The sequence below is a fragment of the Scardinius erythrophthalmus genome (genome assembly GCF_964197995.2).
Source record: "Scardinius erythrophthalmus genome assembly, chromosome: 2".
In the NCBI taxonomy this organism is placed as follows: domain Eukaryota; kingdom Metazoa; phylum Chordata; class Actinopteri; order Cypriniformes; family Leuciscidae; genus Scardinius; species Scardinius erythrophthalmus.
In genome coordinates this window covers 33,695,472-33,723,457 of record NC_138222.1, presented here as the reverse complement: position 1 = coordinate 33,723,457, position 27,986 = coordinate 33,695,472, and the positions used below count along the sequence as shown (strand labels likewise).

Below are 27,986 nucleotides of genomic sequence, written 5' to 3'. Positions count from 1 at the left end.
TGTTGTCGCTGGGGAGCAGTGTCATGTTGAGGCCTCTGCAGTCCTGTTTCTCCCAACCACAGTGGGTTACAAGGTGTCCCAATTGTCCTCTTTCCAACCAGTCTTTTCAAGCGACTACCAAGAATCAAAGTTCTGATGCCTCTGGTGGTCACAGTGAACAACAAATACCCAAAATACTGCTAGACACTCAGTGACGTTAATCTAAACTCACACTCCACAAGAATCATTGACCTCCTACTACAGACACTGTTAAGTTCTGACGTTACGATGCACGCTGATGTGGTAGATGACTAATGCTATTAGGTCTCGCTAAGAAGTTTTTTTTAAAAAGGCGCGCCCCCCCTCCCCCCCTTTTTAACAGCAGTGTCTAACATCCCCGTAGCATATACACACGTTATGTGGATGAAAGCAAAAGGTCCATAGTGCTTGGAGGTCAAGTCTCTTTGTCGCTCTCGCCCACGGAATACAGCTCGCCCAGTCTTCTGAAGCGCGGCCCCCACTCTCTAAGGTAGTCATAGTTCTGGTCCGAATCCGAAGAGGCCGTTTCGAGGGAACTCAATGAGCCCGCAATGGAGCCCCTGCCCTCATAGCCGTAGATTTGAATGGAGTCATATGGTGGAGCCGTGGGGTCGTTGTCTGCCTCGTGAAGCCGTACGTTGATGAATTCATCTACGTCTACTCCGTTTGGACCCGAGTGCTGACCTTGTCTGGGCATGAACTGCAGGTCAGGCTTGATGTCCTTCCTGGGCAGATAGCCGTTGATGCCATCTGGGTTCTGCAGGGTGGCGATGTCAAAGGCCTCCGTGTCCTCCTCCCCGCCTCCCTCGTCATCATAACGGATGATGTTCTCCCTCACGTCCTCGTCGTCTTTGATGATTAGAGGCTCGTTCTTGTGTCTCCTCAATGTCACAAACAAGACCACGATAACTGAAAGGCACAAGAACATCCACTTAGTGATCTCCACCTTTGCCTTGTGCAGTTATTCTTTTACCAAGTGCTTTTTAGATTCAGATTTTGCATGCAAATCACAAAGTGAATTTATAAATTCAAAAATAAGTAAGGACTAAAAGAGGCAGCTGAAATGACCTACCGAGAAGTAGAATTATACAAGCTAGAATAGCAATCAGAGCTCCCATGCTGAGACCAATGGGTAGAACAAAAGCCTCGACGTTACACGACTGCACAATGCCTTCCCTGCTGCAGCCACACACCCGGATAGTTAAAGTGTTTGTGCTGCTCATTGGAGGCTCTCCGTCGTCAGACACAACGATGGGCAGGAGGTACGTCTCCTGTTTCTGACGCCGAAAGGAATTGTGCTTGGCAAGAACGCTGATCGAGTTATCTAGGGAGAGATAAAGTTTGGCTGTGATGTATGAAATCAAAGACAATCCATGCAAGTAAATGGTAGGGAAATGACACACTATTAAATTTACAAGACAATGTCAGTTCTAGAAATAAATAAACAGATGGATATAAATAGCTTCATCTCTGCTGTCAATCTCTTGCAAAGGCTACGGGAGTAGTGAAAGTGTATCAGGAAGGCAGAAAAAAAAAAAGAGCAAAGTACTGGAGCCTCCACTGGTGCTTCTTTTCTGAAGTTGTAACTTCATTATCTAACCCCTTATACCTCAATGCATATGTTGACGCTCTCCAGTGTCTCAAGGAGCTCCTTCAGTTGATACACTGAACAATATCTCCGTAAAAGCCTTCAGTTTTTATTTCAAGAAAGAAAAGAAAATCAGCTACTGAGTGAAAGGTTTAGATAATACCTCAGACGGATACAACACAATTATGGAAGCATATGGGTAGCAATAGTCAATTTGAAATGTAATATGCAAAATGACAATGCAATACTGTATGTAAAATGGCAATACATTTCTGTATTTAAATTTGCATTTTTCATTACATTTGTGCAACGTTTGGTGCAAAATGAAAATGGAAATTCAATTCTATAATTTACATTTGCTATTTCATACACTAGTTTTAAAATGTAAATTGAATACATATTTTAACGCTTCATAAGTTGCAAAATTAAAATGAAAATGTATTAGAAAATAAAATTCAATGTGCAAATGGAAAATGCATTCCGAGCACGCAATGAGTGACAGGGAGGGAGAGGGCGGGGACGTGAAATGCATTTTCAATTTGCACACTGAATTTTTTATTTTTTTTCTAATACATTTTTATTTTAATTTTGCAACTTATAAAGCGTTAAAATATGTACTCAATTTACATTTTAAAACTAGTGTATGAAATAGCAAATGCAAATTTTTCATTTTGCACCAAACGTTGCACAAATGTAATGGAAAATGTAAATTTAAATACAGAAATGCATTGCCATTTTACATATTGCATTGTCATTTTGCATGTTACATTTCAAATTGAATATTGCTACCCATATGCTTCCATGCCATAATAACCAAGTTATGGAAAAAGCTTTATCATTTAATAGAGTCTTGGGAGCAACCAAGGCAATGTTAATGTATGTTTTTATTTATTGCTTCTCATGAGGGTGAACAACTGGAAGTTCATCATTTAAAACTACAGAATAAAAGGACTTCACGGAACTCACTGGAACAAATATCAATAGCTGAACAGGGTCGGAATTTAATTTCCGCTCATAAACATGCTAATGAAAAATGTAAATATGGCTTTCTTTTTGTTTCCCTGAGATCACAAAGCAATTATCTGCAAATGCTGTTAGATGATTTATCAATGTAATTAAAGTTCCATTGTTTTTTTTTTTTTTTGTGTCACTATGTGTGAAGAACATGGTCCTGAACTAATATATCTTATTTCTCCAAAGAATATTCACTGATATGCAGTCCTTATTCGATGCTATGATTATCTGACTATATTTTAACGTGTCTACACAGTTATGGTCAAATTAAATCTTCATAGGTTCAAGTGCATTCGAACATTTCATACTAGTCACATTTATAGCAAAATGAAGACTAATGTAATATTCTGACAGTATATGGGAGCTATTAAGTTGTGCTCAAGTCTTCGATCTCTTTTTTCATGGCACAATACCCTGAAGCACAAATTTTAAGGTTACGATAACTGCTGGTAGTTCCCAGCTCATATCGGCCTCTCCGTGTCACCATCCACTGCAATTACAGTTATCATCACAAACAAACCTCCTCAGCTCAGCTCCAGAGGTGTGCTTCAGACAACCTGCCTGGTGTGTGCAGGTGGGAACCATCAGAGACCGCATGTGTGCCTCCGTGATGAGCATATCTAGATCATTGCACATGATCTTTGAGACGAGACTTCAGGATGGATAATCATGCAATTAACTACTACTGAAAAAAAATGCACCCATAATTATATGGTAAGTTCCCTGTACATAGGGAAAATATGATTTATAATTGTATGACTAGAAGAGAATGTGACTTTAGACTTTACCTCAGAAGTTACTGTATGTGGAGCATAGCCAGAAAAAAGTAAATGTATACAGTATCTAAAAACCTTATGTATGTATGTTTGGACATAAGGAAGAGATATCTGAAAAAAAAATAGTCTAATTTTTTTTTTTTTCCCATACAATGAAAGTCAGTGCTGTTTTGGACTTTCATTATATAGACAAAACTTTTGAAACATTCTTCAAAATGTCTTCTTTTGTTTTCCACATAAAAAAGAAAGGCATACAGGTTTGAAATAACATGAGGGTAAGTAAATGATGACAACATTTTAATATTTGAATAAACTATCCTTTTAAGGGACTCTAACAGTACACAACATTTTGCTTTTTAATTATGAATCACAAGTAACAACATATACTGTGATGAAAAGAAACAGGATATAGCACAAATTTGGACATGTTGTCAAATCGCTGCACAAGTTTTGATGCCAAGCGCGATCAAACACACATGCACACTCACATTCGCGCGCAGCAGAAGAGATGAGAAAGCGGCCTTAGTGCACCAGACGCCTCAGGCTGTGCATCAAAGCCTGGTGTCCTTACAGAGCTTTCTCCTGTCTCTGTGATGGAGTGGCCATCTTTAACCTGAACTCACTCAGGCTGACTCATAATACATGCTGCCTCTCAAGATATCACTGAGATTGTCACTAATGACATTCCGCCTGTCTGCTTCATCTTACAATTCTCAAGGTCTGTCTTTGTCTTAGTCCATTGTTCAATGCTTTTCCTATCATTGTTTTCATCTTTCTTTTCTTTCTTTTTTTTCCCCTTGTAACATTTTTATTACAGATGCTCTCTGTGGATTCCTTCTTCATTCTAATAACAGACATAACATATTTACTATAATTTATTATAATAAATTATAATAATAACATATTGCAATCTAATATTTATTATAATGATAAAAACAATTATACATGCTTTATTTATATGCTAACTCATCATAGAGTGTTACTTAAAGTATTATTATTAAGATCCATCACATTAATAATAATAATAATAATAATAATTACATTTATATATCTTTTCTGTCACGTAACTGAAAGCTCTTTACAGAGACTAGGGAGATCCACAATTTCTTTCCTTTTGACACTCTTTCTTACTATCATATTAACTCAAAACATGACTGTCCCTTGGAAGGCAAAACTCTTTTGATGTAACGTCTGATCTGTCTGGTTCAAAAATATCACGTTTCCTCTTTTTGGTGAGCAGCCAAAACAACAGCTTCTTCAACGGTCAGCCATAAGACCACATGCCAAATGGAACTAGATCAATACAGTTCTCTCTCAAGTCTTCGAAAGCATAGTGCAATACTAGGTTGTGCAGTGAGAACAGCAGGAGCACAGTGTGAAAAGGAAGGTCGGATAGGTTATACAAAAAAGAAAGAAAAAAAAAATCAGTGTATTTAGCAAACAAATTTAGAACCATCTGCTGCACAGCCTCAACTTTGAGTAAGTCACCCTAGATCGAGTTGCATCGCTAAACCTCGGCTTGGATTCTGTTCATTTGCTTTCTTTCAAAATGCACTGGGGAGTACAAAATAGCTGATGTCCAGACAATTGTGCATCTGCTAACTTTTGGGTACACTAATTCCGCCAGATTTCCCCTTCAAACGCACGCCTCCGGTCTGCACTTGACACACAATGTTTGCGCTTGCAGATGCTCGCGCGCTCTCTCTCTCTCTCTCTCTCTCTCTCTCTCTCTCTCTCTCTCTCTCTCTCTCTCTCTCTCTCTCTCTCTCTCTCTCTCTCTCTCTCTCTCTCTCTCTCTCTCTCTCTCTCTCTCTCTCTCTCTCTCTCTCTCTCTCTCTCTCATAATCATTATTATTTCTCTGCTCTCTTTCAAGTCAAGTCAAGTCACCTTTAGCACTTTATACGATACAAATTGTTTAAAAGCAGCTTCACAGTAATAAACACTAAAATAACAGAATTAATGATGCAAACTTCACCAACAATGGGACAAATTTAAATTCTGCAATAAAGCAGCTCCACAAAGACAACAGTGTCATTATTCAGCTCAAGTCGGTTCAGTGTTAATTCTAACACAGGCTCAATGGAAAAACATGCCTGTGGCGACATTTGTGAAACATCGCACAATACGTTGCTTCTGGCACATTCGCAACACCTTAAAAGTGAAAAGTCCACAGTGAGTGGCTCTAAAGGCGTGTTTAATTTTATCCAAAAGAGATGAACGTGATTATGTTGGTTCATGTACATATCGTGTCAGTTTGGGAATGAAATGTCCGGTGAGTGTCGTTAATGCTCCATTACATTTTTCGTAGTATTTTCGAATGACCGTGCTTCCCTCCCTCATGTCCTCCTGAGATGAGAGATTTCTGTATTGTGTGTCTGGAAAAAAAACTCAGATGACGCAAAAATCATAATTTTGCGTCATCTGAGGCTTTTTTGGCCAGAGGCTAGAGGCTACAGCCAGTAGTAGGAGCTCATTCCGCATGTTTTCAACCCGTCCATAGGGGGTAGGATCTCACGATAAAACTGCATCTTTTCAGTTTCGAGTCAACTAGTAGCCTAGTTGCATATTTTTTTCTTAAACTGCCCTCTGTAACCGGTAGGCGTGGCTTGGGAGTGGCCTAGTAGGGCAGCGAAGCAGGTGCATTCTGGGAGTTGTTGTCTTTCATGCACATGAGCCAAAAATACATTTTCTGACTTTTCTCAGTCTAGAAGGCACCAACTTCCAAAATAATTTCACATTTCTACTACATAAATGACCCAATTTAAATACACATTCATCTTTCCAGCGGTGAAATATCCCTTTAATGCCCATACATCTTTCCCTCTGCTATAGCATTTTCAAATGATGTAAAACTAGTATGTTTGCATAGCGTTCTTCTTAAAATGTTAGTACATTTTGCCCTATGTGACATTTGATTTTATCATTTATGTTCATATTTCTCAACACATTGATTGTGATTTTCCTCAAATGTTTTTTTTTTTTTTTTTACTCACCAACTCATGTAATTCTCTTCCTATTGATGCAGCGATTGCAACAATAAATCAGTTGTTTGGTTTCAAAGGAAGGGAAGTAATAAATAGGTGACCTATAGCTTCTAACGAAATCATTAACTAGTCTATTTTTCACGTCGAATAATGATAAACACATTGTGAAACCTGTAACTGGGTTGATACAATCCCTCTATATTTGTGACAATATCATGCAAATGACCAATGTTGAGTCACACACAGACTTCAACATTCAGCATGCAAAACACAACAATGGTAACAATTAAATTTTATTTATTCTTTATTCTTTTTTTACTTACTATAACTCTCATGTAAGTGAACTATACTAACCAAGCATTTGTCAGTACAACATACTATTCCTATTTTACTTTACTTCTTTTTTTTAGGCAATCGGTTTGCATGCTTTTTTTAAAAGTCTAACTAATTAGATTTTACAGTGTACAGAAGACACCATTAGTTTGAGTTAGTTCAAAGTCGATGTTGCACACTTCATCAATTATAGTCATATATTGTCTTACCTAAATTGTTTTTGATGGTGAAATTGGGATTGTTAAGCACCTCCATGCGGTAGTGGAAAGTGTGTCCCTGGGAAGGATTGTCTTTGTCCACAGCGCTGATGGTCTGAATCACCTGTGGACACAGACATACAGAGAGGGCCCGGCCATCCATTACTCCACTTTTGACATCATATGGGGCCAGACATTGACAGCAGACAACACGGGATGAAAAATCTGTCTCATTCACTCATAAAAGTAGAGACCCTAAGCTTAGGGGCGCGGCTTTGGCAGCCCACTTTTCTGTGCCAAGTCCATCTATATATCTGCCACTCCGTTCAAGACAAGTTATTTTTCTTCATGATTAACAGCTCCCTGAAAAGCAGGACCCCGCCATCATCATTCCGGTCATTCTTTTCCGCACATGGATGGAGAATGTTCTCACGGCGAGTGTGTTAGAGGGCAGAGGATGAGGAAGTACATACTAACACTGTTAGTCACAGACACTGCATGTCGGCTAGAGCGATGCAGGCTCAGACTGGGCCTGAATGGATCTGATTGTTTTCGTTTTCTGCAGAAGAAGAGAGTAGCTAAAAAAGGGCCACCCAGGTGTCGCTTACTTCTCTCTCTTAAATCAATAGGCTTTAATTTACCATAGCTGACCGTTACGGAGGAGCTTTGAGAGGGAGATGCTGCTGGCGGGCCAGATTGATGCCCTCTTACCTGTCCAGGTTTGCCATTCTCACAGAGAAAGGCTTCGTACTCTGTGGCGAACTCGGGGGCGTTGTCATTTATGTCCAGCACTTTGATTGCCACGATGGCTCTGGAAATCTGCCTGTTGTTTTCTAAAACAAAAAGAGACAAGCTATTAAAGCAATGAAAATAGAAGTACAGTGGCCAAGTATAAAGGGGAGCTATTGCAAATTCCAGGTAAATAAAATGACCCAGTTACTGTATTACCATTCTTTTTCTGCCTCACACCAATTTCTTTCTCTCTCTTCCCCCCCCCCATCTCTCCCCTATCTCTCCCCCATCCCCCCCCATCCTCCGGGTTGATGAAGAGACAGATGAGACGCATCATCCGTTTGAGCTTTAGACATCATCAAGTATGCAAAACAGGATTACGGTGGGGAAAAAAAACAACACATTCAAAGTGCTTTTGAAATCCCCTGTACAGGTGCATGTTTTATAAATGAAGGTTAAAAAAAAAATGAATATTAATAAAACGGTGGCAGATGAAGTCTAGTAGACAATACAGGGCAATTTAATTAAATTAACTTTTCATTGGAATTATCCATCGGCAGTAATTTACAGTCCCTTTTGAGGACCCATGTAAATTATTGTATTTAATTAGGGTTGCAACCACTGACTTTTAAAGCAATTATCTATTCGTTTGGCTTTAGTGGATGGCAATTCAGGGCATACCGCTGTAATGTGTGACACTTAGAGCAGCACACAGCATTTGAAATGCATTTGACCTGTCAATTAATTTCCCTCATTGATCGCCCTTTAAGAAACAAATATTTGCGCCTCGAACAGAACGTTTCAACATAATGCAATAGCGCAGACTCGTATTCATAGCCATGCTGTGTGGATATTTCTGTTCAAATTATGTTTCACCATCCAAAGGCATCAGCCAAAAAAGAATCCAGATTTGTTGGTCATCGTGTTAAAACACTGAAAAAGACAAACATTTTTCAAACAGCCCTTAAATAATTACATTTATTCTACTCTTTGAGCTCTTAGACATCTTAAGTTAATTGTATATGACAACATCAGTATTTTTTTCCTCCTCCAGGGGAAAATTTTTGGCTCCAATATCCCAATAATGTAGCTGTACATGCCAATCAAAATGAATCTCGAGGTTTATGGATGGCTTGTGCAGTGTTTATTTCTGGTCCACAGCTTGTGTTTAATAAGTTCTTTATCCAGTCAACAGATGTTCTTTTATCTGTTATGTACAGCAAACAGCTCTGGCATGAGTAGAAATTACTCATTAGATGTCCATGAATTGACTGCTGTGCTGTTTAATTCAGTAAAATTTCAGTGTCTTCAGTTTTTGAGAGGGAACTTTTATACCTTAAAATCTGTCGATGGTAAATGAATACCTGAGGTGTTAGGACAAGCTTTATTTTGCATTGGCTCTTATGGTTCATTTGAAGTTAGAATCCAGGTTTTGGTCTTTTTATCGTAGTGCCTTTTGAGATGTTGATTATATACAAGTGTGTGTTTCTCTATTGTAAATCTTATGACATAATAAAAAAAGAAAAAGGTGTTAATTGTGATGTGAAAATTTTATTGGTCTGAAGTGCCTCTACACAGATTTTAATGATCTCTTTGCACATTACTGTAATGATCTATTTGGAATTGTTATACAAGCATTCTGAAACACAAAACACTTATTGTTTCAATCAATAAGAGAAAGAAAGGGAAATTGAACTTACGAACTTCAGTGGCTGTCACGGTGATATTGTGCCACATATCCGTCTCTCTATCCAGAGGTTTAGCTAATGTGATCTTCCCGTCCTCAACATTAATGTTAAACTGCCTCTCTAAATCTGTGTGTCTATCAATACAATACCTGTAGAAGGAAAACAGAGAGAGAACAAAACAACATCCCTTAGTATATGAGGTAAAATGACCCATATATTTTGATAAAAGCATTTCATAGAATATTAAAGTCAGTGGCAAAATAAAAACAATAAAAATGCACACAACATATGACATTAAAATAACATTTGTAGCATCATGTTTTTAAATGTCATGCTTACAAAAAAAGAAAAATGCAACATTCTGAGATTTCATTATTTTCAAGCATAAGCACCTACAATTGACTAATCTTTGAATCATCAAGGTGATGTCTATTTGGGCATTGTCTCGAAAACAATCTGTGTGTGAGGTGTAAGTGTCAAGAAAGCCCTAGTGGATTAAGAATGGGTTGTAAAATAAATAAATAGAAATAATTCATTGGTCTGGATAGTGAACGTGAGGAAAATGTTCAGCCGTGGGAAACATCCAGAGACTGAGGGTGGAAGTCCAGGAGGAGTGCTCTACTGCTGTGCAGGCAGCCAGACAGGATTCCCACCTGGGATCAGTCTCCAGGAGGCTGAGTGGATTTCAGTCAGGCTCTGACAGCTCCACGTACCACTGAGAGACAGACCCTGAAATGTTCTGCTATGTGTCAATCAAACTGGCAAAGTTACTGTGGGGGATGGAGTGGGAGACAAAAATAAAAAATAAACAATCAAATCTGTAATTAATTATTCCTTGGATTTTTTTGGGGGGCGTAAAGAAAAAAAGAAAAATCTCTTCAGGGTTATCCTATGTAGCTCGGATTTTGATATTTTGCATGTGGAATGTTTGTATCTCATTATTTTGTTTCGATGCAAGACATCTCCTCACATGTAAAAAAAGTGTTTACAGTCTGATCAAAATGTCTTGTTTTTACTTTAAGAAATTAATTTCTTCACTTAATTTATATAAATTAGAATTTATTCATTTAAAAAAAATGTGTGTTGAGTAAAATCATTTAAGACATTATTAATACATTAACACATATATTTACATATTTTTTTTTTTTTTTTTTTTTTTACAGGATATGCTTTACACACATGATGAACAACATAAATCAAACAATCTACCACCTTCTTTTATCACCCTAAGAGCCAAACCATATATTACATGTTAATTTAATTAATTATGGTAGCAAAAACAGCATTTAATTACAAGTCATGCCACAAAATTATAACATATAAAGTGCATGTTGTTGATTAGTATTGCTCCACTTGAGCTCTACTTGCAAATGTAATTATACTGTAACCTGAAGTGTGACCATTTTATGACATTACGCAAATGAAAATGGCAAAAGAGAGAAAGAAAAAACACTCTCCATTGTGATGTAAAAAAAGAAGTAACTAATAAACTTTTATATTAAAAGCTAAAAATCTATTCCTTTTTACAAAACAAAAAAAAAAAGCATAATGGAATATTCTCTAGGGCTTTCAAGTTATTATCTTGAGTAAAAGAGTAATTATGGGGACTTTGACAGAAGCATAATTTATTCTACTGTAAATGTTTTTCAGTAGGCTGCACTCTGTAAATGGGCAGTAACCAAATCAAATGACTCTGCTTCCTCTATATAAGTAAAGCGTACATCAATATAACACAATCACCATCAAGAGCAGTCACACCATGTGTTAGCATATGCTAGATATCAGGTGCCACAAGAAGATCTGGAGCCAGAGGGACTTCTGTCAGAGAAGGTTAAAATATCCCCACTGATTACAACCACACTTCTTTTGACAGATAGACAATATTTCTAACAAGGCTAATTTGAACTTGGACACAGCTTGACAACATTTGATGCATACCAGTTTCACAATAGCAAGATACATTTTAGAAAGGTTATAAACAGAGAGAGAGAGAGAGAGAGAGAGAGAGAGAGAGAGAGAGAGAGAGAGAGAGAGAGAGAGAGAGAGAGAGAGAGAGAGAGAGAGAGAGAGAGAGAGAGAGAGAGAGAGAGAGAGAGAGAGAGAGAGAGAGAGAGAGAGAGAGAGAGAGAGAGAGAGAGAGAGAGAGAGAGAGAGAGAGAGATGGGGAAGGTGGTGGTGGTCTGAGAGGTCAGACTGGCGAGGAGCAATGTTTTTTTAAATGACTGTTTCCATGCCAAGCTGCGATTAAAACGGACATTTTAAATTTACCAGAGCCCTTTAAAAGCCACAATTACAAGTTTTTTTTATTTATTTATTTTTTATTCTTGTTCGGTTCACCTTGATTGCTTCTAGTGATGTGACATCCACACCGATGTGCACAATTAGCTGTATTCAAGCAGAAATTTTGTCATTTGAGGTGAGGTATAGTTATGTCTCTATGAAATTTGCCATGGGCTATTTGGTAGATAAAGTCAGTCATCATTTTTCATCTGGATTCTATTTACTAAGAGGCTTTTACCTTTTAAAATTAGTTTAACCCTTCTGGTCCACAAGGTGAGACACGCAGCTTTACCACTTTATGGTTCAAAATTCAGAAAAAAAGTCAACAACAAAAATTATTTGATCACATTAGAAAAGATCTTTTAATGCTTAAGTGGACCTTGTCATGTATAGCTTAACACAATCTACTCGATGGCCTCAGGATAGAAGTAATTCATCTTCCAAAAACACAAATTTATCAATACGAAAAGCCTGAATGTCAGACCAATGGGTGCACAAATGCGAACGACAGCAAGGAAAATGAATTCCAACCCAGAAAGGCAAATAAAAACAAAAAAACAAAGCATCCAACCTTGGGAACAGCAAATGCAACAGATTTTCTTCCTAATAATGCAGTCTTAAACTCCTATCACTATGCACAGATGTCAGTGCTGTAATTTAAATCACACGGAAATGATTATATCTCATATTTTGAAGCCAGACAGTCAAAGAAAATAACTATGTAATACAAAGTACACAGCAATATAAAATAAATATTTCTTGTTCAACAGAGAGACATACACTTGAGGAGGACATGGACACTGAATCACTGGATTTCTTCGAATTGATAAATTAGGGCTGTACAATACTGAAAAAAAAAAAAAAAAACAGCCATTGCGATTTTTGTTTATTGCAATAAAAAAAGAAAAATACTTGAATAGCTCTATTTGGAAAAAAATAAATAAAAATAAATCTGGAATGTTTAGGATGATTTTGTAGAGAAGTAGGCCTACCTATGTTATCAGTTTATTTTTACCCATTCAATAATACTATAAAATGGATGGATTTGTGTGGATCAGCATTTACTGTCAATTGCATGATTTGCTTGAGTGTAAAGGAACAGTGTGAACGAACACTCTTAACTTTGAAACAGGTTGCACGCATTTTTATTTTAATTATTTTGGTAACACTTATTTCTGATGGTCCACTTTACACTTTCTATTAACCATAATTAACCATATTAGCCATGTCAATTAACTCTCATTAGAGTACTAGTAGACTGTCTGCTTGATATCTGCTAACGCTTTATTTTGATGCTCTCCAGACACACATTCTACTGACTTTAAACAAGTTTGCAACTACGTTACTACAACTTATTCTACTAACCCGAACCTTAACACCTAACAATAGCTTAACAGTCTACTACAGTCTCTCTAATGAGTGTTAGTTGACATGTTGCAAAGTTACTTTTAGTTTGTCTAAAGTGGACCATCAAAATAAAGTGTTACTTTAATCACAGCCTTTGTAATGTAATATTCACATTTCAAAATTTTGATTTGATTTTAATATATTGTTAAACCCGAGAATAAATATATCACACGGATGAGAACGTTCACTTGGTATAAACGCCATTGGAGCATTGAAACCCAATCTCTGATTTCTCCGCTGCTCCCAGTTTCTTGTGTAATTACACAACCTGTTGCGTGTTGTCCCGGAAACATCACAAGTCACTGGAGAATTAATGGAATGCTAGGTTGGACTGAGAGAAATTGGCTGTATAACCTATACTGAAGGTGCCCTTGCAATTTTTCAAGAAGGAAGTCACAGAACTAAAATACATCAGTTGGAGGAAGGGGAGGAATCCTATTGTGTCATTGTCCTATCTCTCTTCCCCCCTCTCTTTCTTTCACAGTATAACAAATTTTGTGGAGGTGAGAGCTCCATTTAGTCTGAATGCAAATGCACTTCTACAGGCAATTTCACCAGCAGCATTTAATGGCTGGTAAGATGCAGCGGTGAAGGAGTACTTGGATATTAGATTGATGTAGAAGCTTGAGCTTGATCTTCTCATGGTTTAATGAAGTTTTGGCCCCAATATTGCCAAGGAGGACAACAGAGCACCATAACTCTTTCATCAAGGTCATATTGGCTAGAAATGATAGCCTTTACCTGACTTCACTGTGTGGGGCGTCCTGGTCTATGGCCACTACCGCTCCTATGACTGTGTTGATTGCAGCGTTTTCATGCACGTCGAAGAGATAATTTGACTTTGTGAAGACAGGGGGTTCATCTGCGTCCTCAATAATGATTTTGATCGTGGCCTGGTCCATGTAGGGCCCACCCGTAATCGAATCAGCCCGTATATTGGTCGCCACCACTGTTAGGTTGTAGAAATGTTTTGACTCAAAGTCCAGAGGCTGGAAAACAGAGAGAAAGAGAGATGTTTATTATTAATGGGCACAAAAAAACAAAGACAAACGGTTTCCTGGTTTTAGCGGACTCAGTTTGCTGGGCTTGCAGGTCTGGCTGTAATTGCACCGACTTCCTCCCACCTTGCAGTGGCTAAGATTTAAGCTGCTGTGAGCCCAATTGCAGGGTGAACAAAAAATAATATTTAGTAGCAATAACCACACTTTCACCTGGAGCGTGGGATGTGTTATTAATTTGTGGCGGAGACAGCATGTGTTTGGGATTTAAATGAGGCTGCAAATAAGGTTAATCTAATGGAAGCACAAGGACTGCATTGCAAATTGTTAAGAAATCATAAAAAAATACAATTTGTATGTTTGTGTTGTCTGAAAACAAAATTAATCCTTGCCCACAATACCATGACGTTAACATTGTTAATGTATTCTCCGAGGCAATTATCCAATGGTGAGATGTTATTGAAGTAGCAGATAAAATACAATTTGGGAATTATTCTTGCTCCAGGATAAATATTTGTGATTTCAGTGTACAAGGAAAGACCCAGTGTTCACTTCAACTTTGTAAGTACAAGCTACCACGAAGATAACCTGACACAGCAGACCATTTTATGGCCGTTTTTTTCATTAAGTAAAAATGTTTTTACTCTCTCCATGACAGTGCCGTACTGATACCACTGTATTCTGAATCACATCTCTCTCTATCTCAATTTAACTTGAATAAAGGGCTTGAAGTCCTCCCTTTGCTCTTTTATTGACAACAAAATAAACTAGACCTGACCGCTAGAGTACACATAAAAAAGAAACAGGCTCTATGAATTAAGAGAAGTGGTAGAATGAAGAATTTGCTTATGTTGTCAAAAAAAGCCTCTGTCCCACAGGGGAGGTCAGGCGGACACTGGAGCCGGGCCGAGAGCAGCCCCAGCTGGGAGAGGAGAGCAGCTGGATTTCCTCTATCAGCACGCTTTGAAGTCAGTGCGGCGGACAGCAGGGCATGCGGAAGAGAACAGCCCATGTCTGTTGCAGTCCACAAAAGCTTTTGGAAGGATTTTATTTTCACCCTTTCCATGCTACTACCGTCAAGCCAGGATGGAGTGAAAACACAAGAGGCCATTACAGTAAAAACAGTAATACTGTGAAATATTATTACAGGGAAAGCAGAATTTTCAGCAGTCATTAGTCCAGTCTTAGTGTCACATGATTCTTCAGAAATCATTCTAATATGCTGATTTTTTTAAATATAAATCTTTTGCAATTAATGTACAACATTATAACTGTCTTTACTGTTACTTTTGATCAATTGGATGCACCCTTAAAGAATAGAAGTATTTTTTCTTCTAACAACTGTAGGTCTATATGTCATATGTTCCCTTAGTCTTGGTTGGACTTTTATGTTACTTCCTGTCCTCTGTGCCATGCTGAAGTCATTTGTAGCTTTTCCCTGTTTATTATGCTGCGTTCCAGGCAGGTTTTTGAGCACGTAAATCACGACTTCAAACCACGACTCACAACTTTGTAGCGTTCCAGGCCAGTCACGCCAAACTACCTGAGCGCAAGGAATTGTGGTATCTAGATGTAAACAAACCAGCATGGCGGACCTTACGGGGCTTATGCGCATTTGTAATAATTTCTGTCACCAAAGGTGCTTACTCCTTGTTTTTTTGAGGGAAACGGATGAGGAAAAACGGCGCGTATACCTTTTATTTTACTTTATTTGTATATTTGGAAATGTATTTGGTATTAATTTATCCTTGCACTCAATGGACTGAAAACTAGTCAACGTTATATTGTCCTAAAGTGTATTCTCACCGTGCACCGCCTGCAGAAACACTGCATCCGTAGGGGCTGCCATTGTTGTTTTGTATGGTTTCGCGGGCTATGTGATGTCAGAGCTCGTAACTGGGAGTGCATCGATCTAGTACAAGTCCACGGGTGGGAAGTCACGGGTTTGACTGCCGTTCCAGTGCACTTTCACGGGTATAAGGTTGGAAAAACACAGGTTACAGGGTGCCTGGAACGGACCATTAGTCTCCCCTGGTGTGACTTGTTTACTCGTTAACTTGTTAAATGTGTTTCCCCCTGTGTATATATAGCCCTTGTGTTTCTCTTGTGCTTGGTCAGTCGATGTTTGGTGTTCCCCACGTGCACGTGTTCTCTATGCTCCCTGTGTTTCCTGGTTTTTATGTTTGCATTTTCATTAAACTCCTGCACTTAGATCTGCCTCGTCTTCTGCATTCTTTGGCCCCGACATTACACTATGAGTCCAGTCTTTAGAAATCACACAAATGTTTTATTCACTTCATATCTGCCACAAGGCATTCTGGCAAACTTCAGATGTGCTGTGACAAAGTACTTCTTGGGTAAAGACTTTTTTTCTGTCAACTTCCTGTATATTACAGAACTCTTGAAATGGTTGAAATGACTGGTGCACCGTTACTCAATTCTCTACTCTATAGCTCCTTCAAAGTACAAAGTTTTGAGGGATACGCATTTCAAGACTTGACCTCTTCCTATTTGTTCTCTCTCTTCCCAATACTTTCCTGTCTTTTTCATTACTATTTCTATCTAACAAAAGGTTAAAAGCATCTAAATAAAACAAAGGCTTCCGTGCTGATGAGTAAATAAATAACCTAGAACAACATTTCTGTGTAGCATCTGGAACTCTGTAAAATGAGAAAATGGTTTAGGGCTGAGAATAACAGAGCACTTTCCGAGACTTTACAACCAGAGGTTTCCCTACGATGTAAAATTCAGAACAAGCTGCAGGCTGGCACCTTGCTTGCTTTTGGAAAAGGTCAGTGCTGTTCAAGACTATTGAATCTTGGTGACTGTTCATAGAGTTTTATGTCTTAAATGTAAAAAAAAGAAAAAAGAGGGTAAATAAAGCAGCAACAGAAAGAAAGAAAGACAACATGCTAGAAATGTTACCATTTAATTGTAGTTGAGATTTTTGAGGACGTGATTCAAGCGCAGCTTTGCATATTGGCAAGACTGAAACAAGCTCCTCTCATCTCAGACACTGCAAATCTGTTCCATCTAAAAATATCATGCCAACACCTCATTCTTTTGATAGTCATGCATGCCATTTGATTCTCTACAGTGAAATTGGCAGTTTTGCATTCCTCTGGGTCTCCATTTTGTCACTCATTGTTCAGAAAGGTCTGAATATGACTATGGCTGTAACTTGACCGCCATCGTTTGCAGATGATGCAATTCAGGCTTTCATGTGTCCATTGAACAAATACTGAACCGCCTTTTTGCGATTGATTTTTACCACGTACATGCCTATTTTAGAGCACCTAGCTGACTCTCAAAAAAAAAAAAAAAAAAACCCAGCATGGTTTAAGAGTGTGTTTAGAAGCATCAAAGATCAGCAGCGGGAGAAATACAGCATCCCTCTCCACCACCATCACCAGCACTACATAAAGCCTAGGGGGGCAGAGAGGAGATGAAAGCGTGCATCCCTTTACAACAAAGCAGTATCTTGATTGTCTGAGCCTGTGGCATCTCACTCAAATCAATATGTTTAACCTTGCTACAAAGGCTCATGCCCATTCAATATTTATCAGAAGTAAAACCAAATTTTAATTGTTGGTGAGGGCTGCATCGACCGACCCGCTGCAGAGGATGTTTGGCACACACTGGCTCAGCCCCAGCACCTGGGGAAAACGTGTGTCTGCGCACAGTGGCAGGTGCAAAAAAGTGAGGAAAAATAAGGGTTGTGTGCTTTACAAGCTTGTTCTGCTCTCCTGAACTCCAGCACCGTCTGGAGGTATAGAGGTTAGCAGGCAGTGGGCTGTTGATTGCCTGTTTTTCTCATGCAATGCCATCCATCATGCTATTAGTAATGCAGACAACAGATTCCAGGCCAAGTGCTATGGGATGAGAAGACGAGGAAAAACAGGCATGCCATTACACATTCAGCTGTGAGAGACTTGGGACAAACCAAATGACTTTTTTATTCCTCACTTTGTCTTTCTTTTGTTTCATGATTCTAATATTAAATAGGCCATTACTATGTCTATACAATTGTATTATTATTATTACACTTTATTTAAGGTGACGTTGCTACAATGTAATTACATTGTAACAAATATGTACTGAGAAATATTAATTAAAAACATGCACTTAGTATAGGGATAATGTTTAGGGTTAGTTACTAATGCATAATTTACTATTATTACGATAATACGTACATGTAACATGCAACTACGTCACCTTAAAATTAAGTGATACCTATTAAACAATTGCTTTAAATCTTGCTGCTCAATGTGCTGTGCAAAATAAAAGACAATCTGATTGCACACAAATTGATTATGGAGAACTAGTTGAGGATGGTGTATCAAGCTGTTCAATAATGCAGATCATTTAAAGCACACATTTCGTTTAACTCAGTCATGCCCAAGTCCTCCAGAGTCCAGACTAATCCCACATGACATACTCATCATGTTGTTTACAAATATGCACATAATATGCACATCTTCAAATATGTAGTGACACATTTATTGTGTACATTTTCCCATATTTTTGTCACATTGTTTGTGCTGCATTGTTGCTACACAGTTGCACTGTAGATGTTCCTGTGAGATAAAATGACTTCATTGTCCTCTTATCCACTGTGAAGGGTTCTTCATTTGCATACAATGGCCATTCCATATGCAAATATACACTGCTACACAAGGGCTGAGAATTGAGCATAGAAAGCCGAGGGGTTCAGAGTTACAGTAGTTCTCAAACCTCAGAACACCTGGACTGCAGTTTTACTACAATTTTAGGTGTACAGGGACTTTAAGTGTGGATTTTCAGCTGTGTAAAACTAAAAGTATCTCTAAGAAAATCTAGTTATTGCAGGAAAATAGATTATACAAATCAGCAGGGTTTGAACACTTTAGGAATTTATTACATATATTTTAGGTGTGCATTTTGGAAATATTTAAGTCTCTTGCACATGCATGCCACTCTAACTCTTGCAGTCTTCATCCTGTATTATTCAGATTTGAGATGAATGGGAAGTTGAACACTATTTCTTTACTATTTGATTGGATGATAGGCCACAGTTTGTTCTGTTGAATGTGTTGCATTTTGGTTTCAGAACAATACTTGCTATAAATAAGAAGTTGCTGCTTTTAACAACCAGACATACACAATACTTCCCCTTCCACATACAAACCACAATGATGGTGACTAACAACTATATAATTATAGAAAAAGACTCAACTTATCACCACATGACACATAACTCATAGGGAACAACAAACACATCACCAGTCAGTGAAAATAATGTAGCAAACCTTACAAAACGTAAAACACTAAACACTGAGGCAGTAATTTGCATAATTAATTAATTTGCGTGATTAATTCTTTCTTTTTGGAGGGTATGGCACAGTGTTTAAAATTACATTTAAAATGGCACGCCGTGTCAAATAGGTTTCCGACTCCTGCGATACACACTGAGAGGTTCTGTCTCTGCAATATTAGCAGTCATTTGTCATCAGTAATGAGTCACTTTTCATATTTTTCACAATATGCAGCTCAGTGACAATTGTGTAACAGACAGTTTACAACTGTTAGAGAGTCCCTTTGGCACATTAAGCCCACTTCTCTGGTCTTACCTTCTTGAGTCTGAGGATTCCCTCCTGAGTCTGAGCATCAGGGACAATCTCAAAGACATCCCTCTCGTCTCCACCTATGATGTTGTAAGTTGATTTAGCATTTTCCCCGATGTCTCTGTCATTCGCTTTTACTCTTCCTCCAGGCTTCCCAATGCCAAGATCCTCAGGAATATTGAACTCATAAGAGCCTTTAGAGATGAGGTACAAGAAGAAGATCTGGTCTATCAGGTGACAAATAGCACTCAAAGAAACAATAAAACAACTAAAATGCTAGACAAAAATTACTAAACATTTCTTTTATATATGTATATAGTATGCAGTAGATTCTACCATTCAATAGTTTGGGGTCGGTAAGGTTTTGAAACGTGTTGAAATACGTTTCTTGCACTCACCATGACTGCATTTATTTTGATAAAAAAAAAAAAATAGTAAAAACAGTAATGTTTTAAAAAATTACAATATACATTTTTTTTCTCTTTTTTTCTCTATTTTCAATTAGTGTCGTCAAATCGATTAATCACAATTTGCTAACATTAAAGTATATATATATATATATATATATATATATATATATATATATATATATATATATATATATATATATATATTAGTGGTGGGCCGTTATCGGCGTTAACGCGAGACTCTTATCGCGCGATAAAAAAAATATCGCCGTTAATCTATTCCCCAAGTTGGGTTGGGAGATGGCTCTACTACACAAGCTATGATGACGCAATCTACCCGCGGCCGCGAGGTAAACCCGGCTGCAACGCATATTCGTCATCATCTTAAGTAAACACGGCTGAAAGTGAAAGCTGCAACATCCATTATTTGGACTTGGTTCGGATTTAAGCCGTCCGACAAACAGCAGCAAACTATCCGAGTGTGTGGGGTAACGGTTCGGTAAGTTAACACACGACTAATCCGTTCTACCACCTCAAATTCAAAACGAAACTGAAACTGATATCACTGAATACCAGCGCGCGCGTATTATTCTCAATCCAATATATCTTAGTGGTGTAACGTTAACACACGATTTTAAGAATCGTTGTTGTGTTTCTTTTTAACTGAAAAGACATCAGTTAGACAATATTATAACTTTAAATTTGGGGTTTCATAAGCTCAAAGCTATAATAAACATTAGACCTACTTAAGATCTCTGCAGCTAGTGTACTTAAATTTTATTTATCTGCAAAATTATGTTGTATACTTACAGTTTTGCACAATATATGTTCTCAAAACTACATATACCCTTTAAAAAAAATTAGCAGTTGTTTAGCAGGGTCTGTGTAACCTGTTCTGTAATGGTTTTATTATAATATACTGTATATCGTTATCGCAAAAGGCTGCGATGTATATCAAAATATAGATTTTAGGCCATATCGCCCATCCCTAATTGATAGCCTATAGTAGTTGATAATAACATAGGCCTATGTTGCCTACGGACTGTAACAGTACAGAAGTAACCTTTTAAAGTCTATGAGTAGAACAGCTTTCTCAAGCAGTTTGTGATGCATTTTGGAAACAGTTCCTGAGATGAGCCCCTAGTCTAATGCGCCACCTGGCTTGAGAAACCTGTTCTCAAAGACTTACTTTTATATTCATTATTTGGGTAGCACACATATTCTGAATGCCTTCGGCAGAATTCAAATGAGCCATTTTAATCTAGATTAATCTAGATTAAAAAAAATAATCTATGCCCACCTCTAATATATATATATATATGTGTGTGTGTGTGTGTGTGTGTGTGTGTGTGTTTCTTTTTATGTACTCTTATCTATGTTAGATCAGGATTATTTGATTTGACAGCACTAATTTGAATATATTTTATAATGTAATTAATTAATGTAAAGGCAAAGCTGAATTTTCATCAGCCTTATTCTAGTCACATACTTCAGAAATCATTAATCATGTGCTGATTTTGGTGGTCAAGAAAAAAATTCTTATACTATCAATGTTGAAAACAATTGTGCTGCTTATTTTATTTTATTTATTTATTTTTTTTTTTTTTGATGAACGAAGGCTCAAAGAACAGCGATTTTTAGTAACATTTAAAAGTCTTTACTGTCAGTTTTGATCAATCTAAAGCATCCTTGTTGAATAAAAATAGTAAAAAAAAAAAAAAAAAAATCTTACTGACTGCAATATTTTGCACGGTAGTGTAGATATAGTTTATAAAAGATAGTCCATCTTACCCTTTGCGAACTTTGGTGGGTTATCGTTGATATCGGTTAGAGTGACTGTCACAGTGGTGGTTCCTGACAACCCACCCATGTGACCTCCCATATCTTTTGCTTGGATGACAACAAGATACTCTTCCCTCATCTCACGATCCATCCCTGCCAGAGCCACCCTAATAATTGCTATAACAATCACAATAAATATATTAATTGACATATATAATTAATTGATATTATAAAGAACACTACTATTACACAAAGCATCAAGAAAATATCTTATTCTTTTAGATATGAAAAAATAAATAAGAATATGCCACATCTTTATACTGAACAGGATCTAGATGAACAAGCCATTGTAGATTCTGAGGTGTGCCGCCTGCCAAATCTGTTAGCTCTTCCCCTGTCCTTGACACCCCGACCAGCTTAGTGTGTGCCATGCATTGCCTGTGCTGCTTTCATTTGGCATTGCAAATTAGCTTGTTTGTTTGCCGAGGACTTGTCCCAGCACCTGGAGTCATTTATATTCCGACTGAATGTGAATTATGCTGTCTGTCTCTTATAATCTTTAATATTGTATGCACTATCATTGACTCAGCCTAAAAACTAAAAACTAAATCCCCAATACGACAACAGGTAATCTACTCAAACAACAAAACCCACAGTATCATAAAATGAAAGCCATCTGTATTAAATAAAAGGTTGTCTCAGTTTATCATGTTAATAAATCTGATATCTTTTAGACATATTCCCCCCCCCCCCATTTGTTGTAGGTGTTTTGCTATTCATTCGCACAGCTTCATTGGTTGCATATTGAGATTTCTAACATTTAACACTATCCTTTCATCTTTACAGATGTTTCACCCCAATTCACACTGCGATCACAATTTTTACCATTGTGGAGGAGATTCCCACAGCAATTTGCGAGTCTTATGATGTTATGGTGTGTTATGAGCTTAAATCCAAGGAAATCACTATGACTCTGATGAAGTCACTTGGGAAATGACAAAGTATCTTCCAAAAAAAAAAAATGCTATGCAATTTCTGGATGACTGAGAACCTTTATAGACATTTAATTTTGTGTAAAGAAAGAGAAATGCTATAATAAGAAGGACCTACATTAAAGAGATAGCAAATAACATAAGTAAAGAACTACGGAAACAAAAACATTTTATGGGAAGAAAGGTAAGTGGGATAAGTAGGACCAGCTCCAGTTCCATTACACATGAATAATTCACAGAGCGCATGCATTGTCTTCTAGACTTTTCATGCTGCACTTACATGTCTTTGTTTCTTGTTCTGTCATGGAGACCAACAGACCACATTAATTTCAGTGAACTAAGGATGTGCATTTTTAGAAGTGAAGTGCTCTGACTGTTGATAGGAATATGGTAATGCACACCGCTCTGAGTGCTGTGTGTGCACCACGTGCGGTGCAACACTGAATCTGATGCTCTTACACACACAAACGCACACTGCAATACTCATTCAATTGTCATCCTGATTTATCATTATCTATTCAAATGAATTCCTGATGATCACAGACGTGAGGCAACACAAACATTAATTTCTGTATGTATTTGAAGGTTTACTTTCCTTTCATTTATTTACTTTTTTTCTTTTTCTTTTTGCCAGCCATTAACCAAGTAATGAATTGGTGCATAATGTTTACTTATTTATCAAGTGTGTCTCATTTCCTACGAGGTGTTGGAAGTGTCAAATGGTTTCTAATGGTTGTTTTCCCTTTACCTCTTATTTTTCATTAACATTCATTAAAACATCTGGCTCACTCGAATAAGCCATCTGCATGTGTTCAGTAATCACACAAACCATGCACAAGGCACTTCAATTTGGGCTTTTGCACCTCCTCTCGACCATTTGCATTCTTAGACAAAGCTGACAGTGAGTGATTGAAATGCATGGGGTTATGAACCAAAAGGTTCTAAAGGTGTTCTCATAAGAAAAACGATACATATTTAAAGTCTGTTTAAAGACTTAAACAAGTCTTTTAAAGACTTGTTTACTGTCTGTTGTTTTTCCAAATTACGAGCTGTTCATTTCCATCTCATTGCTTATTAATGTAATTTCACCATTATTTAATCATGTTGCTTACAGACACACTGTTAACAAGTCAGCTGAAAATGCAATTAGGGAAAAAACAAAGTCAAGGTTGAAAAGGAAGCAAAATGCAGATGGAATTCAAAGATAGCCCTGTCATTTAAATCAGAAGCTGCAAATTGTTTTGTGCGCTATTACAGAACAAAATCAGCATCTGCATGTGTCCTTCAGGTAAAATGATCTTGTTTATTTGGTCTTTCTCTAATATTTCTTTCCTGTCTCCCATAATGATGATCATAATACAATGATTATAATAATAATAAATGATCTAACACCTAAAACTCATCTTGGTAAACGAAGGGACCTTCATCTTACGCACGTCCTGATTTGGCCGAGTTAGACGTGTTCCTGGGTCAACATATTAACATATTAACCGTACCCATAAGATACCCCTAAAATCAGAGGGAAATGATAGGTGGAAAACACTGATGTAGAAGCACCTAAACCTGGTTGGAAGCATAAACTGTAAACTGGTCCCTTAAATCTGATTGGTTGATTGGAATGTTGATCCAGGAACATGTTGAACTTGGTGAAATCAGGTTCTGCTTCATCTTACACCTATTTCCAAGCTATTCATAGGCATAATAATCAGGATGTTGAATAATTTTAATGATTCATGACCATCTAGTCATTGTGGGTCGACTTTTTGGATTTAATGTAGCTAACTTACCAGTGGATTGGTCGATGGAGAAATAAGGTTGGCCTTCCAGAATGCTGTATACCAGTTTGGCACTGTTTCCATACACCGGATCATCCGCATCCGTTGCAGTTACTCTCATTACTGATGTACCTGTGAAGCAAAAGAGAAAACAATCATCTTCAATAAACAAAAATAACTTGCAATGAACAAATAAATCAATTGTTTCCATTTACCGCACCGCTGTGTCCACGCTCTGAACTTGTTTTCTTTGAGAACAAATATTTTATTCTCACCCTACCAATGTTTCAATAATACCTCCGGCCATGGTATAAGAGCTTCTCTGGAATAAACTCATAAAAGTGTGTTTTGTTGTTCAGATGTGCGAAAGCGCTCGCTCGTGCTGTGAGACATCCACGATGGAAAAAAAACATCACAGCTTCAAGCCTTAACAAGATCAAAACGAAAGAAAGTCAGACAAACAAAAAATCCAAGCTGCTCTCCTAACCTCCTCTTCATTAACCCATGGCTTGGATGAATTGAGAAGAAAGAGGAAAACTAAGAAGCACAAAAGAGAAAGACACACAAAAGAGAGTGTGAGAGCAACTGAGACGCTAATGCTAAACAGCTCACTGACAGTGCAGATGGTGTGGTAATTGTTTGTAAAGCATGTTCCACAGCACATTGACAGCTTGGTAAGCATCTGACCAGCATGCGTGCCTGTGCTACAACTACAGGTATCCGGAGCTGTCGGAAGCAGCAGGAAAAACGTCCACTGTGAGTACTGCCATGTGCACGGCTTGATTCAGACCTAATAAAAGGTGTATCTCCACGTCTCCCTGGAGCAACACAAGTGAAGCCCTTATGCATTTACTCCAGTGAGGAATATGGTGTACTGCAACTTCTCTTTGAGAGAAAGCAGCAAAAAAACAAAACAAAACAAAAAATAGCAAATGTGAAAAAATACTACCTAGGGATGAAATGATTAGGGCTGGACCAATAAGGATTTTTTGATGGCAGATGCAGATATCTTAGAGAGCAGTGACCGATGGTGGATATATCACATCACACTATTTAATTTAAAGATTTTAAATACCACATGGTGCAATGAGTTTTATATTCATTTCACCTAATACTTACTAAATTAGAAGCCATTGAAAAATTAATCAATATATATATAAAAAAAGATTTTAACTTGATAATAAAATTGTAAAATAACCTTAAAATAAACTGTAAGATAAAGAGATTTTTTTTTTCACAAATAAAGAAATTGTTAAAAACATGACTGAAAGGGAATTAAACACTGTAATCTAGAGTAATCTAGTAAATCTATATGCACTAGGAATCATATTTTCTCAAATAAAGACATCCAATACACAGTTGAGATGACATGAATATGTCAGATCGGCAAACTAGTTTTAAATCAAGGAACAACTGGATTCTTTGTAACATTGGAGGTTTGTAAGATTTGTGATTTTTTTTTTTTTTTTTTTAATAATTGTTTTTAATGCAGATATATAAAAACTTTTTTTTGGCTTTTGGATCATTGCAGAAAATAAGGTCTGTGAATAACAAAAGCTTTTACGTTTTGTTCATCGTGATAATCTTCACAAATGGACACAATGTTTATGATTTTTTTTAACGTAAATACAATCGCAGTAGTCTAAAGCTAATCATAGGCTATAAAATAACTACACCACGGTCACATGACTTCACAGCACCATCACTAAGCTTCCAAGTACTCTTTCAGTCTTTGTTTAAAAACATTTTCTCTGAAAGGTTGAGTTAGAATAGTTTGCAAGAGTGCAATTATAAGCACAAAGAGGCTGTGAAAGCGGACTAGTGAGTAGATGAGTTTACCTGTTCGGCTGATGGTGTTTAATGTCCCGACCACATATGTATACATAGATTCCACATTTGAGCGATCAAGACATGTCGATGCGTCCGCCATCTTGGAACGGTTAACAAGATGCTGTTCATCACTGTAATAAATCAAGGAATTTTCATTGAACATGTCACAGCATTGTGCAGCCCATGGCTGTAAAAACCACGAGCTAAATTCCAGAAAAAATGCTGCTTTGTGTATCTATAAGTCACTATGCAATATCCAATTATTACATTAACGATATACTAAATGCTGTGAAAATCCTCTTGTAATGTCTATTGCAGAAAGATATTCATACATGTGAATAACTAGGTTGCAGATGCACAGTCAACTTGCTCTCGGTTGGTCACAGACCAGATTTAACCATTCCAATATGGCGAACGGCTTACATATAGTAGCCCATATAAACAGACAACGAGACATCAATGTATATGTACCCAACAACCTCTGTAGTCCCTTTTAGCCACTTGTTAGCAACCACCTTATTTCAATACAAATAAAATCTTGTGAAAAAAATAAAAATAAAATAATAATAATAAAAAAAAAATCACAAGAGGGTGTTATTAATGTATTTTATGTCACTGCATAAAATGTGACAATATCTTGCTTGTCTTCACCACAGACCTTATTTCAGGCATTTAACCAAAAACCCATTGAAAAAACCCATTGACTTTGGGAAGATGGAACTGAAAGTGCTAAAATGCTAACTCGTTTCCGGGTTTTGGCCAACAAAAATACGTTATCCCTGCAGCACTCTATATGATATAAATATTTTCATGTAAAGAAAGATGACTGAAATCAACACTAAAATAAATACTTTGTATGCTACACGTGTGTCAGAAAGTTTGTGTTAGACACATTAAGCATTTCTGAGCATTTCTCAATGACTGATGACTGTTACTTACATCCCTGAGTGTGTACAGTATGTACTGTATGCGGATGATACAGCACGTGTGAAACATGATCAGGGAAATATAAGCGATTCAACCCACAGGATATCTGTTACTAGTAATGCACAACTTCCTTTCACTCAGCAGGATCGTGACATACTGCACTGTGTTATCAAATGCTTTAATTACATTACCAAAGAATATCAGTGTTTGTGTTCTCAGAATGCATGTGTATGTTGATGGCACAATAGTCTCCTTATCTCAATCCCGAACGCTGCTAACAGTATATGATATTTTTCTCCGTTTGGCCCTGGGGAGGTACTCTATGGCTCCCTTCACGTAAAACAGCTGATTCATGTTTTGATAAAAGCAATCCCTTTATCTTTATCCAGGACTGGAATATTTCTCTTGTTTCTCAGTGTTTCCTCTCAAAGCTGCCTTAGAGGCAGAGAGATTAATAAAGACATTACTGTTGACTTGTGGAGTGCTGAAAGCTGCCTGATACCGCAGTTGTCACTTCCTCTTGCTACTTTGTACCGGACAGCTGTTAAAAAACTCAAAGTAGGAACATCAAGCACACCATCCGAACAGGTACGTACAGTCTTTAATCTGTTTTACTATTGCAGAGCGGCGGAGGCAGCCCACACTCTGTTTTGC

General features: G+C 37.4%; 1 protein-coding gene across 1 annotated transcript in view; it reads right to left on the bottom strand.

Moving 5' to 3' along the window:
• Nucleotides 1-433: 433 nt before the first annotated feature.
• The window catches only part of cdh8 (cadherin 8), a gene marked incomplete at both ends in the record, with an annotated part of 89,895 nt that continues 62,342 nt past the window's right edge, over nucleotides 434-27,986 (bottom strand). The window contains 9 exons of the mRNA XM_081358870.1: nucleotides 434-927; nucleotides 1,091-1,342; nucleotides 6,924-7,035; nucleotides 7,623-7,744; nucleotides 9,344-9,480; nucleotides 13,760-14,007; nucleotides 19,626-19,813; nucleotides 21,818-21,985; nucleotides 24,588-24,707. Of these exons, the coding sequence (XP_081214996.1) occupies nucleotides 434-927; nucleotides 1,091-1,342; nucleotides 6,924-7,035; nucleotides 7,623-7,744; nucleotides 9,344-9,480; nucleotides 13,760-14,007; nucleotides 19,626-19,813; nucleotides 21,818-21,985; nucleotides 24,588-24,707 (1,841 nt within the window). The remainder of the gene's footprint in view (nucleotides 928-1,090; nucleotides 1,343-6,923; nucleotides 7,036-7,622; nucleotides 7,745-9,343; nucleotides 9,481-13,759; nucleotides 14,008-19,625; nucleotides 19,814-21,817; nucleotides 21,986-24,587; nucleotides 24,708-27,986) is intronic.